Raw genomic sequence first — 13,675 nt, 5'->3', positions numbered from 1 at the left:
ACCCCCAGGGGTGTCCTCCCGGAACGCAGCCAACAAGCAGCTGCCGGGGCCAGAACGGCGTTGGCCATTTTTAAACATAAATATTTAAGAATACAGGAAGGGACACATTCCTTTGGGGGAATGCCCTGTGTACACCAGGGGCACATTGCTACCCCCACCACCACAATAAAGCTTTAAAAGATTTACCCCCCCATTGTTTCTCGACACCTGGTTTCCGGAAGCAGCTCCCCTCACACCCCCTCGTGAGGCCACCCGCTCCCTGCTGACTTACCTGGCTCCGGCATCCATCTTCTCTTCCCCCCTACTTCAGGCCTTTAAATTCCAGGCCATTGTATAAAGAGACGCGCTGAATAACAGCATGATTTGTGAGGCTTCGCATCACCATTGAAAAAGGCGAGAGTGATTCTGATAACGGCGGAGAGAATGAGAAAGGATCAAGATAAAATTCACAAATATTTTTTTATTTTAGTTCTGAGATTATTCTCCCTTTTCTGGAGAGAAGGGGTAGCAGCGAGGGTTATATTTGCTATTCAACTATCCCAGGTGGGTGTGAGGAGGAAAGGAGCCCGAGAGGGAGTGGTGAATCTGTGGAACTCTTTGCCGCAGAAGGCTGTGGAGGCCAGGTCATTGAATGTCTTTAAGACAGAGATAGATAGGATCTTGATTGATAAGGGGGTCAGGGGTTATGGGGAAAAGACAGGAGAATGGGGATGAGAAAAATATCAGCCATGATTGGGCGGCATGGTGGCACAGCGGTTCGCACCGTTCCCTCACAGCACCAAGGACCCGGGTTTGAGTCCCGGCTTGGGTCACTGTCTGTGTAGAGTTTGCACATTCTCCCCGTGTCTGCGTGGGTTTCCTCCGGGTGCTCCAGTTTCCTCCCACAGTCCAAAGGTGTGCGGGTTATGTGGATTGGCGATGCTAAATTGCCCCTTAGTGTCAGGGGGACTAGCAGGGTAAATACATGCGGTTATGGGGATAGGGTCTGGGCGGGATTGTGGTCGGTGCAGACTCGATGGGCCGAATGACCTCCTTCTGCACTGTAGGGATTCTATGATTCAATTGAATGGCAGAGCAGACTCGATGGGCCGAGTGACCTCATTCTGCTTTTATGGTCTTATGACACCAGTTTTCTGCCTCTGTCTTTCTGAAGATGCGTAAGAGGAGCTCAGGGAATGGGATTTTCCGGCCGCACTCACTCCAAGGCTGGAAAATCCCGCCAGAGGTCAACGAACCTTTGCATGGACTGTGTCCCGCCCACTACGATTCACGTGGCAGGGGGGACGGGAAAATTCTGCCCAGGATATCCGTCTTCCCATCTCCTTGAAAAACAGCTTGCTTCCACTTTTCCCTGGAACTCGTCCTGGCAGGTTCAGGAGCAGTGGGCTGGATCAGTTAGGGTTGAGTATTATCTTTCATTGTAACTGACGGACTGACCTTGGCACTGTTGCAGGTGAAGGATTGCACATAAGTTACATCATTGGAGCCATCCTGTCGATACTGGCGATCCTGATTCTCATCGCTGCTGTCATTATCTACAGGTATCGGATGTGTAAATCATTCTTTAGAACATCCTAAAATTCCTCTTAACTTTACAGGCAACGTGTACCAGAGGTCCTGCAAAAGAATGAGTATGGATATTAAAAAAGGGTTTGGATTGGCGGAGAAAGGTCACTGTCTAAAGTTGTTGAACTCAGTGTTGACCCTGAGGGTCCTGGGATGGCACGGTGGCACAGTGGTTAGCACTGCTGCCTCACAGCGCCAGGGACCCAGGTTCGATTCCTGGCTTGGGTCGCTGTCTGTGCGGAGTCAGCACGTTCTCCCCATGTCTGCGTGGGTTTCCTCCGGGTGCTCCGGTTTCCTCCCGCAGTCCAAAGATGTGCGGATTATGTGGATTGGCCATGCTAAATTGCTCCCTAGTGTCAGAGGGACTAGCTAGGGTAAATGCATGGGGTTACGGGGATAGGGCCTGGGTGGGATTGTGGTCAGTGCAAACTTCTGTACTGTAGGGATTCTATGATCCTAAGGTTGTAATGTACCTAATTAGAAGCTGAGCTGCTGCTCCTCCGGTTTACATTGGGCATCACTGTAAAATTGCAACAGGCCAAGGATGGGCATTTGGGCATGAGAGCAAGATGCTGAGTTAAAATAACAAGCAACAGGAAGGTTGGGGTCATGCTTGTGTGCTCAGTGAAGGTGTTTCACAAAGCGTCTGCGTTTAGTCTCCCCAATAAGAAGTCTCACAACACCAGGTTAAAGTCCAACAGGTTTATTTAGGATCACGAGCTTTCGGAGAACTGCTCCTTCATAAGGTGAGTGAAAAGGTAGATTTCACAAACATGGCATCTTTGTCTATATATGCCGTGTTTGTGAAACCTACCAAATAAACCTGTTGGACTTTAACCTAGTGTTGTGAGACTTCTTACTGTGCCCACCCCAGTCCAACGCTGGCATCTCCACGTCATAGTCTCCCCAATGTAGAGGACACCTCACTGGGAGCAGCAAATACAGTGAACTGTGTTGAAGAAGGTGCAAGTGAAATGTTGCTTCACCTGAAAGGAGTGTTTTGGGCCTTGAATGGTGAGCAGGGAGGAGGTAAAGGGGCAGGTGTTGCACCTTCTGTGATTGCATGGGAAGAGGATGAGGAGCTGTGAGTGATAGATGAGTGGGCCAGGGTGTCACGGAGGGAGTGGTCCCTGTGAAATACTGCTGTGGGTGGTGAGGGAAAGATCTGCTTCATGGTGGCATCATGCTCGAGTTGGCGCAAATGGCAGAAGATGATCTTTTGAATGCAGAGGCTGGTGGGGTGAAAAGTGGGACAAGGGAAATCCTGTCATGGTTCCAGCATCCACAGTATTTTGCTAATTTCAGAGTTTGACAGAACCGGTTGCTGGTTATACATATATAACAGTATTCTTGTGTAATAAGGGCAGCCAATTATATGATTAATTAACTGTAAGCAGCTCTGCATTTTGCAAATGCAGCCCTTTTGACTTTCAAATGCCTGATGGTCAGTGTGACTCTTTCATTGGCCGTCTGCACCTGCCCCTCACCCTGCACCTGGGCAGAAGATGGCATTGAGAGTGACACTTGGTGGAGATTGGGATTGGCACTTCACCAACAGGACAGGAGTGGAATTGGGGGTTCAAAGCAGGATTGGCATTTTCAAGAGTGTGGAGAGCAGCCGGCCATGTGATAATTGGGTGACGTCACAGAGAGGACAACAGCAAAGGGTAACGAGGGATGGGCAATAAGAGCTGGCCAGCTGGTGATGCCCATGTCTCATGAATGAATTTTTAAAAAAGCAAAGTGATCATTGCAAACCGGTCACTTTGGTGATTTAAAGTTAACGTTATTTCAGCTTCAGATGATGAAATGATTTATTGCAAATGGAGCGCAGTGTTTCTGGTTTGGATAGTCCCTAAGCGCGGAATGTTCTTTTTTAAATTCATTTGTGGGACATGGGCGTCGCTGGCTGGCCAGCATTTATTGCCCATCCCTAGTTGCCCCTTGAGAAGGTGGTGGTGAGCTGCCTTCTTGAATCACTGCAGTCCACATGCTGTGGGTTGACCCACAATGCCATTAGGGAGGGAATTCCAGGATTTTGACCCAGCGACTGTGAAGGAACGGCCGATATATTTCCAAGTCAGGACGGTGAGTGGCTTGGAGGAGAACTTGCAGGTGGTGGTGTTCCCATGTATCTTCTGCCCTTGTCCTTCGAGATGGAAGTGGTCGTGGGTTTGGAAGGTGCTGTCTAAGGATCTTTGGTGAATTGCTGCAGTGCATCTTGTAGATAGTACACACTGCTGCTACTGAGCGTCGGCGGTGGAGGGAGTGGATGTTTGTAGACATCAGTAGATTCTATTTTTGGATAGTGCAGAGTGGGAGTGAAATCTTCAGTAAAAATATTGGGTTAAAAGTAAATTCATGTCATTTTGCTCAGTATGGACCCGCTGTCTTCCTGTCAGGGATGATTGAAATGATGGAACCAGTGAGAGAAATGGGCAGATTGGGATTGGAGGGCAGTTACAGAGGCTGTTTCAGGTATTGGGTGAACAGAGCTATTTGTAGCAAGTGGCTCCAGAAATACTTTGGGGATTTTCCGGAAGTCAGAAGGAGCTGGAAGCTGTCTCGAGGGCAAATTGTAAAATTGGTGCACCCATCCCGAGGCTTTTCTGTCCATTGTAGCAGCAGGCCGGTGATCGGGGGCGGGGATACAGAATTCCACAATGTGTTCTCCCAGTGTAGGGCAGGAATATCAAAACAGAAACTCCCCCTGAGGTTTTCTATGTGGGCGCCGGAAGTGGGACTTTGCCTTTTGGGTCGGGACCTCGATCTTGGCTCAAGGTGCAGATCCCAACTTGGCACTTGTGTCGGCTCCAGTCACCCGATGGTGACGTTGGCAGAATTGACCAGCTAGAGGACAGAAGGTGCGCTCTCCATCCAAATTAAGGACAGCAGGCAAGCTCTGGAAGCTGTAGGACCAATAGAAGCCCCCCCGCCCCGCCCCCCGAGTATGGAAGGAGCTGCGGCCTCCATCTTGAGGCGTCCCTTCAGCAACTTTTGAAATGTTGGAAAATGGCCAAACTGCTGGGCCAGCATTGTGGAGGGAGACCCTCTCTGGCCTCAACTGTAACCAGATTGGCTGGGGAGGGGTGGGGGAGGGGCTTGTAGGGGGTGAGGTGGCGAGGGGTTTTACATAGATTCCCTCAATGCAGAACAAGGCTATTTGGCCCATCGAGTCTGCACCAACTCCCCGACAGCATCTTACCCAGGTTCTCTCCCCCAACCATATCTCTGTAACCCCACACGTTTACCATGGCCAATCCACCTAACCTACACATCTTTGTACTTTGGGAGGAAACCGGAGCACCCGGAGGAGACCCACGCAGAGATGGGGAACGTGCAAATTCCACACAGTTACCCGAGGCCAGAATTGAACCCGGGTCCCTGGGGCTGAGAGTTAAGGACAGCCTGGAAAGCTGGCCTGCAAGTCTGTCACTAGGAGGACGCCCCGAGAATGCGTCTGGCCTCCTGACAGTGTGGCTGTGCCTGCAGGCTGATCGGAAAATTCCAGTCCGTATCTGACAATTGGCTTCAATTCGCCTTTAATTCAGATCAGTGGGTACCTGCCCGCCGTTAGTGGGTGCCCATTCCATCCCTCACCCAGCCTTTGGGACAATGGCTGAGGTGTCAGATGGTGCTGGCAGTGTGTGGGTGGCACAGTCACCCAGCCACCCAATGACTTGTAAATCCTTCACCTTATCCAACTTTCACATCAGATTCTTGGAGATGGGGAGGCAATGGGGAGGCAATAGTCTAGCGATAAGTGGCATTATCGCTAGACGATTAATCCACAAACTCAGCTAGGGACCCAGGTTCGAATCCCGCCACGGCAGATGGTGGAATTTGAACTCAATAAAAAATATCTGGAATTAAGAATCTACTGATGACAATGAAACCATTGTCAATTGTCGGGAAAATCTATCTGGTTCACTACTGTCCTTTAGGGAAGAAAATCTGCCATCCTTACCCAGTCTGGCCTACATGTGACTCCAGAGCCACAGCAATGTGCTTGACTCTCAACTGCCCTCTGAAATGGTCTAATAAGCCACTCAATTTAGGGGCAACTAGAGATGGGCAATAAATGCTGGCCGGCCATGTCTCATGAATGAATAAAAAAATGATGTGGAGATGCTGGCGTTGGACTGGGGTGGGCACAGTAAAAAGTCCCACAACACCTGGTTAACGTCCAACAGGTTTATTTGGAATCACGAGCTTTTGGAGCACTGCTCCTTCATCAGGTGAGTGGAGAGGTAGGTTTCACAAACACAGCATATATAGACAAAGACACAATTGCAAGATGATGGCGAGTCTTTTCAGGTAATCAAGTCTTTACCTGAAAAGATTCTCCGCTCACCTGATGAAGGGGCAGCGCTCCGAAAGCTCGTGATTCCAAATAAACCTATTGGACTTTAACCTAGTGTTGTGAGACTTCTTACTGAAAACAAGATGGATAATTTTGGGTGTAAAGATGAAATATTTTTCTGCACTGTGCAAATAACTTTCCTTTTTCCACCTTCAGACATAAGAAATCAAAGTTTAATGATCCTGTTGTGAGCAACCTAACCTACAGCAATCCATCGTATCGTACATCGACACAGGAAGTGAAAATTGAAACTGTTCAGAAGCCAGCAATATACAACCAGCTTCGCTATAAGAAGGAGGTAAACTGCAGCAACAAGAGTGTTGCTGGAATTACTGTCTTATCATCCAGCTTTTAAAAATCTATGTTGAAAATCACCACTGTTGGGGGAGTTGGAAAGAGCAAAAATGGAATGTGGATCAGGAAATAGTGATCAGTGGGGCGCCCCGAGTTGCTGTGGCAACAGGCACTTTTCCATGTAGTCTGGAGCTCTGGATGGTGATGGTGGAGGCTTCAACATTCTTTCCATCGCAGAGCTGACCAGGAATCTCTCCAGCATTGGTTTACGCTGGATGGATTTTTGCAGGTTGATAATCAACCTGTTTGGCCACATTGTGAACGCACCTTCCGTGGCCGTCAAGTCCTGGGGTGGGACTGGAACACTGACCTCCCGTTCCTGAGTCAGGGCCACTACCCACTGTGCCACCAGATCTCTCAAAATAGTGACTTGGGTGACAAGAAAGTGTCAACCAACTGGAGGGCTGCTGTAATTAAAGGGGATGTGTTCCCTGCCAATTCCTCGAGAGGTGGGGCAGGAAACAATTGGAAATTTCTGACCCCACCCACATCAGTGTTTTAGGATTCAATTCAATAACACGTTGAAGTTGGATGAGACTCATTAGGGCGGCACGGTGGCACAGTGATTAGCACTGCTGCCTCGCAGCGCCAGGAACCCGGGTTCAATTCCGGCCTTGGGTCACTGTCAGTGTGGAGTTTGTATATTCTCCGCGTGTCAGTGTGGGTTTCCTCCGGGTGCTCCGGTTTCCTCCCACAGTCCAAAGATGTGTGGGTTAGGTGAATTGGCCATGCTAAATTGCCTCTTAGTGCCAGGAGATTAGCAGGGTTAATATGTGGGGCTATGGGAATAGGGTCTGGGTGGGGTTGTGGTCGGTGGAGGCTCGATGGGCTGAATGGCCTCCTTCTGTACTGTAGGGGATTCTATGATTCTACATTATTAACAATTATGAGTGCGCTATGTCAGCTGTAGCAAATGTAACTGATGTATTTTAAGCTGTAGCATGGCAACATTTGTCCCCTTTCTAACACATATTCCTGTCTGAGTGTTTAATAACTGTGCTGAATTTGCAATGCAGATTGGCATTCTCCTGATGCGCTCATACTTGCCAACCAAGCAAACAACATCTTAGCAACTGTTTCCAAACGGCGAATACAGCCTCCAAAACCCTGGCAATCCGCCCCCACCCAGATCATAAATCAATGACTTATCAACACAAGTAGTTAGAATGGGTTTTAGCTTCTAAGTAATAAGTGTATCCAATGTTTCTTCTTTCGCGTTAGAAAGAAATCAATGAGTGCAAAAGGCTGGGAGAAAAACATGCAAATACCGATGACACAAAACTAGCAGCTTATTTTTAGCTGGGTCCAGAATGTACTTGGCTGGGAGATTCTCATGAATAACAGAGAGCTCTGATTAATTGTCAGCACTTCCATATTTCACAATTGGTCATTTTTAAAATGTCAAATAAAAAAAGGGAAAACAACCGGATATTTGACAATGAGTTTGGAAGATTCCAGATCATGGGGTTATTCCCGGCCACAGCCCAGCAGCCCAGTTCAAACAAACCACTCCACACCCGTTCCCAGCCGCTTTGGTTCTGTCTCCAGCTTTTACAGTTCATTCCGGCACGATGCACACACTTCCACTTCAGTTCAGTTTTATATTCTCCGCCCCCCTCAAGCCCACTTCCAGCTGCTTGTCTTCTTTACCCTGTCAGTAAAACCCCTCCAGCTGCCTCTGGTCACCCCCTCCCTCATCTCCCCCCCGCTCTCCCCCCCACCGCCCCCCCCCGCCCCCCGCCCACTCTGCACCTTACTGTCCCCTCTCCCATTTATACAGGCTCTTACCCTCCTCCCCTCAGTTAATCTACACTCACTCTTCATTCCCACCCCCTATTTAATGCTGGAACAAAGCTTTCCTACCCCAAAGTGTTAGCTTCCTACCCCTTTCCCACAAAACCTTTGCCCCTTATCCCCATTGCCATCCATTACCCCTTTTCCACTCATTCCCCCTTCCTACCCATTTGCCCCTCTTGCCACCCATTTGCCTCCTTTCCACCCATTCCCCCACTTTCCACCCATTTCCCCTCCCTGCTCCACCTGTTTAGTGTCACTCCTACTTTAGTGCAGTCTGATTCAGGGCATGCTGTGGGAATTCCTGTTTTTATTGGAACTCCTGTCTAATTGTGCAGTGATTGGGACTTCTTCCATTTGGAACAGTATGTGGGTTAGGGTTAGGGTTATTTACAGGGGAAAGTATCCTTGTTGTGCTCCCAGAATACCGAGTGTTATCATGATTGCTGATGTTTGTCTTCCACATAGTTGGGATAGTTCCTAGTTAGTATAAGAGTGATTTGATCCACTGGGCACTTTGGGCTTGCGGAGTGAGCCTGTGTGAATGCATTGCCCATTGTGATGATGGGCTTGTTACAGAGGAGAGACTGTTATGAACACAGACAGAACAGGTGGGATAGAATGAGCATCAGGAATGTGAAAATAAAGATTAGGAGAACATAAGAAAAAAGTAACTGTCTCTCCGCTGTCTGATAGCAATATGTCAACATGAATCCTTATTACAACTGACTATTTGTAAACATCCATCATTGGCTGAAAATATACCCAATAGGATAGAACATTGGCCGGAAGTGAAAATGTGCAAAGAATACGGCTGGTGAGTCAAAGAAGGGGAGAAGAATAAAAATCTTAATAATATAATAATATAATAAGAATAATAATTTTGTAAACCTCTATCAGGTTCCCCCTCATCCTCTGATGCTCCAATGAAAACAATCCAAGTTTGTTCAACCTTTCGTCATAGCCCATATCACACTGGGGTATCTGTGTGTGTTAGTGTACACTGGGGAGTGGTGTGTATCAGTCGGTGTTGGGATATCTGTGTTAGTGTACACTGGGGAGTGACATGTATCACGGTGGGTATCTGTGTTAGTGTACACTGGGGACTGATGTATATCACAGTCAGTGCTGGGGTATGTGTGTGTGTGTTAGTGTACACTGGGGAGTGGTGTGTATCACAGTCAGTACTGGGGTGTCTGTGTGTGTTAGTGTACACTGGGGACTGATGTACATCACAGTCAGTGCTGGGGTTAGCTGTGCGTGTTGAGAATGTTGTTCAGAGAGTCACATTTGGTGATAATCAGATCCGGTTGGTCCCAATACCCTGATTTTGGATGTCTCCAGGACACCTTGTGGCATGGTTTGTCCTGAAGGAAAGTGTTAGTCACACAAAGATTGTGGTGGAAGCAAAGCCCCAGTAGTCTCTGCAATCTCCTTTATTTTTCCCAAGGCCATGATGTCCAAGGGCCATGCCTCACAGTCCACATCTAGTCCTGTGTTACAATCCCTGTGAAGGGTAGGTAAAGTTGTTCTGGCTTAGAGATTCAGCTGTGGTATGTGTTGGGACAAGTTTATTAATTCTACAATAGTGTGTCTTTTGTATAAAAAGGTTATCCTGTTTTGTTTGTTTATAGGGGTGGCATAGTGGCACAGTGGTTAGCACTGCTGCCTCTTAGCGCCAGCGACCCGAGTTCGATTCTAGCCTTGGGTCACAGTCTGTGCGGAGTTTGCACGTTCTCCCCATGTCTGCGTGGGTTTCCTCCGGGTGCTCCGGTTCCCTCCCACAGTCCGAAAGACGTACTGGTTAGGAGCATTGGCCATTCTAAATTCTCCCTCAGTGTCCCCGAACAGGCACCGGAGTGTGGCGACTAGGGGATTTTCACAGTAACTTCATTGCAGCGTTAATGTAAGCCTAGTTGTGATTAATAAATAGTGATAGATAAATATATCATATATATGTGTGTATATATATTTATAACAACATAATGTGTAATAGAAAGCACAAAACTACTGAACAATACTAAAGGGAAGATTCAAAATCACTGATGTGTTGTATTTTGGAAATCTTTTTCCTCTGCTGCAGCTTTCTGGTCCATCTGATAGTCTTTCACCTTTCATTTTCTGACTTCTACTTCAAACATCACCTCAGGTACACGTCAGCATGAGTGTGTGACCCCCACAACCCAGCACCTTCCATCCTTTTGACATGGGCTGGCGCAATGCATTGTGGTGTTTTGCAAATCTGGAAAGGGGTCACCATGTTTTTGGTGACAATAGCTGTATTTTCTTTAAAAATAGACTAATTTTTTTTAAAAACAGACCTAAAGAAATATTAATATTAAAGGAGAATGCAAACTTGGCACAGTGCTGTTGAGTAGAGAATTTTAAATTCATCCAAATGTTGTGGTGCATGGTCCCTGAGATTAATTCTGTTGTCAAATCTTACACGCTTACACATAATGAAATGTAACCCGCTATTAAATATTACTCTGTATACAGCAAGAGAAATGTTAAGTAAAACTATGTTTGTTCCAGTAACAATGTACATGTCTTCTCTGTTTTGCTTAAGACATACCGTAACCTGGATAAACATTTGACAATGTTTAAACATCAGCACAATTTTAGAAGTTTCGGATCATTGCAACGCAGCAGCACCCAGAATATTTCCGATAATTTTTAGTTCAACCCTTTTACAGTTTGCAAAATGCAAATGCTTCCATTGCAAAACAATTTGAAACTCCGCGGCATTTTAAGTCTGCTTTTCATCCTTTTTACTAACTGGATAAGTGCTTGTTGCAGCATGAAAACCGAGCAAACTGTGCATGCAGCTTTGTACAACTGCTGTTTTTATCTCCTACTCTCCTTCCAGTCAGCCGCAGAACAGAATCATGATTATGAAACACTTTCAGTTTTATATATATAATAAATATATACAGTAAACAGGTGACATTAGTAACTCTTCTTTATTCACCACCAGAAGTAATTATTCCTTAGTAATATTACTTTTGTTTTTCAATAAAATAGGGTGTATTTTCATCTTTATTCCCTCAGCCTTATTACCTGAGTGCAACGTAGAAAGGACAATCTGTTGCAAACCATCTAACATAATTACGCTAAATACCTGATTGTTCTTCAGTTGAAAGTAATTGAAGTAAAATCAAGGGGTTGTGTGAAGGAGGCATATGTGAGTCCATCCTTCCAAAGTTTCCTATCTGTGTTCCATCCAAATGATGGTTAACACCCTGCCAACAAAGGTGACAATCTCTGCCAATATTTGGTCAGAATGCTCACTGGCTGGCCTTGTTTTACTAGCAAATTACATTAGGATTTAAGGTGCAAACTTTTTTTTAAGGAAGTTGGATTGAATATGTGTTTAGTTTTATTTCTTTTTGCAATTCCAATTGAATGCTCTGAAGCTTAATTTATGAGGTCCCATGAGAGAGACTTGTGGGTTCAGGTGCGTAGATCTTTAAAATGTCAGATACAGATGCAGAAAATAATCAAGAAGGTTAATGGAATGCTGCACTTTATATCGAGAGGACTGGAATATAGGGGCCCAGATGTTATGCTGTGGCTGTACCAAACCCTGCTTAGACCCCACTTGGAGTCACTATGAGCAGATCTGGGCACCACACCTTAGGAAGGATATGTTGGCCTTGGGGGGGGGGGAGTGCAGCATAGGATTACAAGAATGATACCTAGGCTTCAGTTTTGAGGAGAGATTCTACAAATTAGACCTGCTTTCTCTATAATTTAGAAGGTTATGGGGTGATCAGATCAAAGTCTTCGAGATACTAACAGGAAAAGACAGGATAGATAAAGATAAACTATTTCCACTGGTTGGAGATTCTAGAACTAGGGGGCCAGACTGTTCAGGAGATATTAGGAAGAACTTCTATACACAAATGGCAATCGGAATTTGGAACTCTTTTCCACAAACGTCAGTTGATGCTAGATCAGTTGCTAATTTAAAATTTGAGGTAGGTTATTTTTGTTAGACAAAGTTATTGAGGGATATGGGCCAAAGGCAGGTACGTGGAGTTAGACCACAGATCGGCCATGATCTCATTGAATGGCAGAACAAGCTCGAGGGGCTGAATGGCCTACTAAGTGTTCCTATGTTCCTATCTCTGATGAGAATAGATTGAAGAAATTAGGCTTGTTCTCAGTAGAAAAAAGATGACTTTAGATAATGTCACATAAATTAATAAACTGTTTTTGATTCTAGATTCGAGTGGGAATTTAAGGTGGAGGGCTTTGTAGCGTGCGGTGGATGCACCGTTCATTGTTCCCAATGAAAAAACTTGTGTGGAGGAGATTATAATGGGCACAGGTAGGGTAGGAGGAACAGAATGTGCAGAATGCGCGTGAAAGATAAGATATGGGCAGCTAACAAAAAGGTATACATCCTTTGCAGCCTAATATTAGTGAAAGATCTGCATGACCGCTGGTTAAAATTGATTATTATTAATTCATAATTGGAGAAACGTGCATTCAGTGAAAGAGGTGAGAAGGAAAAGCACAAATAGTGAGAAAGTGGTAGCACAGCGCAATATTAGATGGCGGTAGGGTGGCACAGTGGTTAGCACTGCTGCCTCACAGCGCCAGGAATCTGAGTTCAATTCCGACCTAGGGCCACTGTCTATGCGGAGTCTGCACATTCTCCCCATGTCTGCATGGGTTTCCTCCGGGTGCTCTGGTTTCCTCCCACAGTCCAAAGATATGCGGGTTAGGTTGATTGGCCATGTTAAATTAACCCTAGTATCAGGGGGGTTAACAGGGTAAATATGGGGGGTTATGGGAATAGGGCCTTGGTGGGATTATGGTCGGTGCAGACCCGATGGGCCGAATGGCCTCCTTCTGCACTGTTGGAATTCTCAGATATAAAGGTCAGGGACATTCAGACTTAGCACAAGAAGTGGCTCATTAAAGGGAATGATATATTTTTGATTGCTACAATAGTTATTGGAAATACTGTTCATGTGTGTATGAGTTTTTGGAGGGAAAGGACAAAAGGGGAAAGATAGGAGGGGTGCGATTGGATACATAACCCACTGTTACCATTGAGGTGATGTTCAGAGACACACACACACCTATCCAGGAATGACAAGAGGTCATTACAGGTCACCGTAATGGCAGACTTGTGTCATCTGCTGCATTTCAGAATTCCCAGTATAGGAAGCGGATTTTCCCAGTGATTTAAACAGGCTGAGGCGTTCAAGTCAGGCGACACTAACCAAAAAAAGAAAGCCAGATACGATCTAAGGGGATCCATCAAAGATGCCAAAAGACAGTAGCAGACCAAGCTAGAGTCCCAGGCTAGCCACACCAACCCCCACTGACTATGGCAAGGTCTGCAAGACATATCAAGCTACAGGATGAAGGCATGTAAAATCTCCGACTCCAAGGCATCCCTCCCTGATGAGCTCAATGCATTCTACACCCGTTTTGAGCAAGAAGTCAGCGAAAGCATGCCCTCCACCCTGGAAGCCCTGGATGAACCTGTATCTGGGGTCGCCATTGCAGATGTCAAAGTAGTTTTCTCAAAGGTCAACCCACAGAAAGCAACTGGCCAGGATGGCGTAGCCGGGTGAGCAC

General features: G+C 46.3%; 1 protein-coding gene across 4 annotated transcripts in view; it reads left to right on the top strand.

The window, feature by feature from the left end:
• LOC144499002 (low-density lipoprotein receptor-related protein 4-like) overlaps nucleotides 1–13,675 on the top strand; it is a 417,145-nt gene that overhangs the window by 390,262 nt on the left and 13,208 nt on the right. For 3 of the 4 annotated variants that reach the window (XM_078221044.1, XM_078221043.1, XM_078221042.1), the window contains exons 36-37: nucleotides 1,454–1,541; nucleotides 6,086–6,227. In XM_078221044.1, coding sequence (XP_078077170.1) covers nucleotides 1,454–1,541; nucleotides 6,086–6,227 — 230 coding nt within the window. Of the gene's footprint in view, nucleotides 1–1,453; nucleotides 1,542–6,085; nucleotides 6,228–10,160; nucleotides 10,227–13,675 lie in introns of all 4 variants that reach the window. The other variant, XM_078221045.1, reaches the window with a different exon arrangement.

The sequence above is a fragment of the Mustelus asterias genome, chromosome 9 (assembly GCF_964213995.1).
Source record: "Mustelus asterias chromosome 9, sMusAst1.hap1.1, whole genome shotgun sequence".
Lineage (NCBI taxonomy): Eukaryota > Metazoa > Chordata > Chondrichthyes > Carcharhiniformes > Triakidae > Mustelus > Mustelus asterias.
This window is presented reverse-complemented; position numbering and strand designations above follow the sequence as displayed.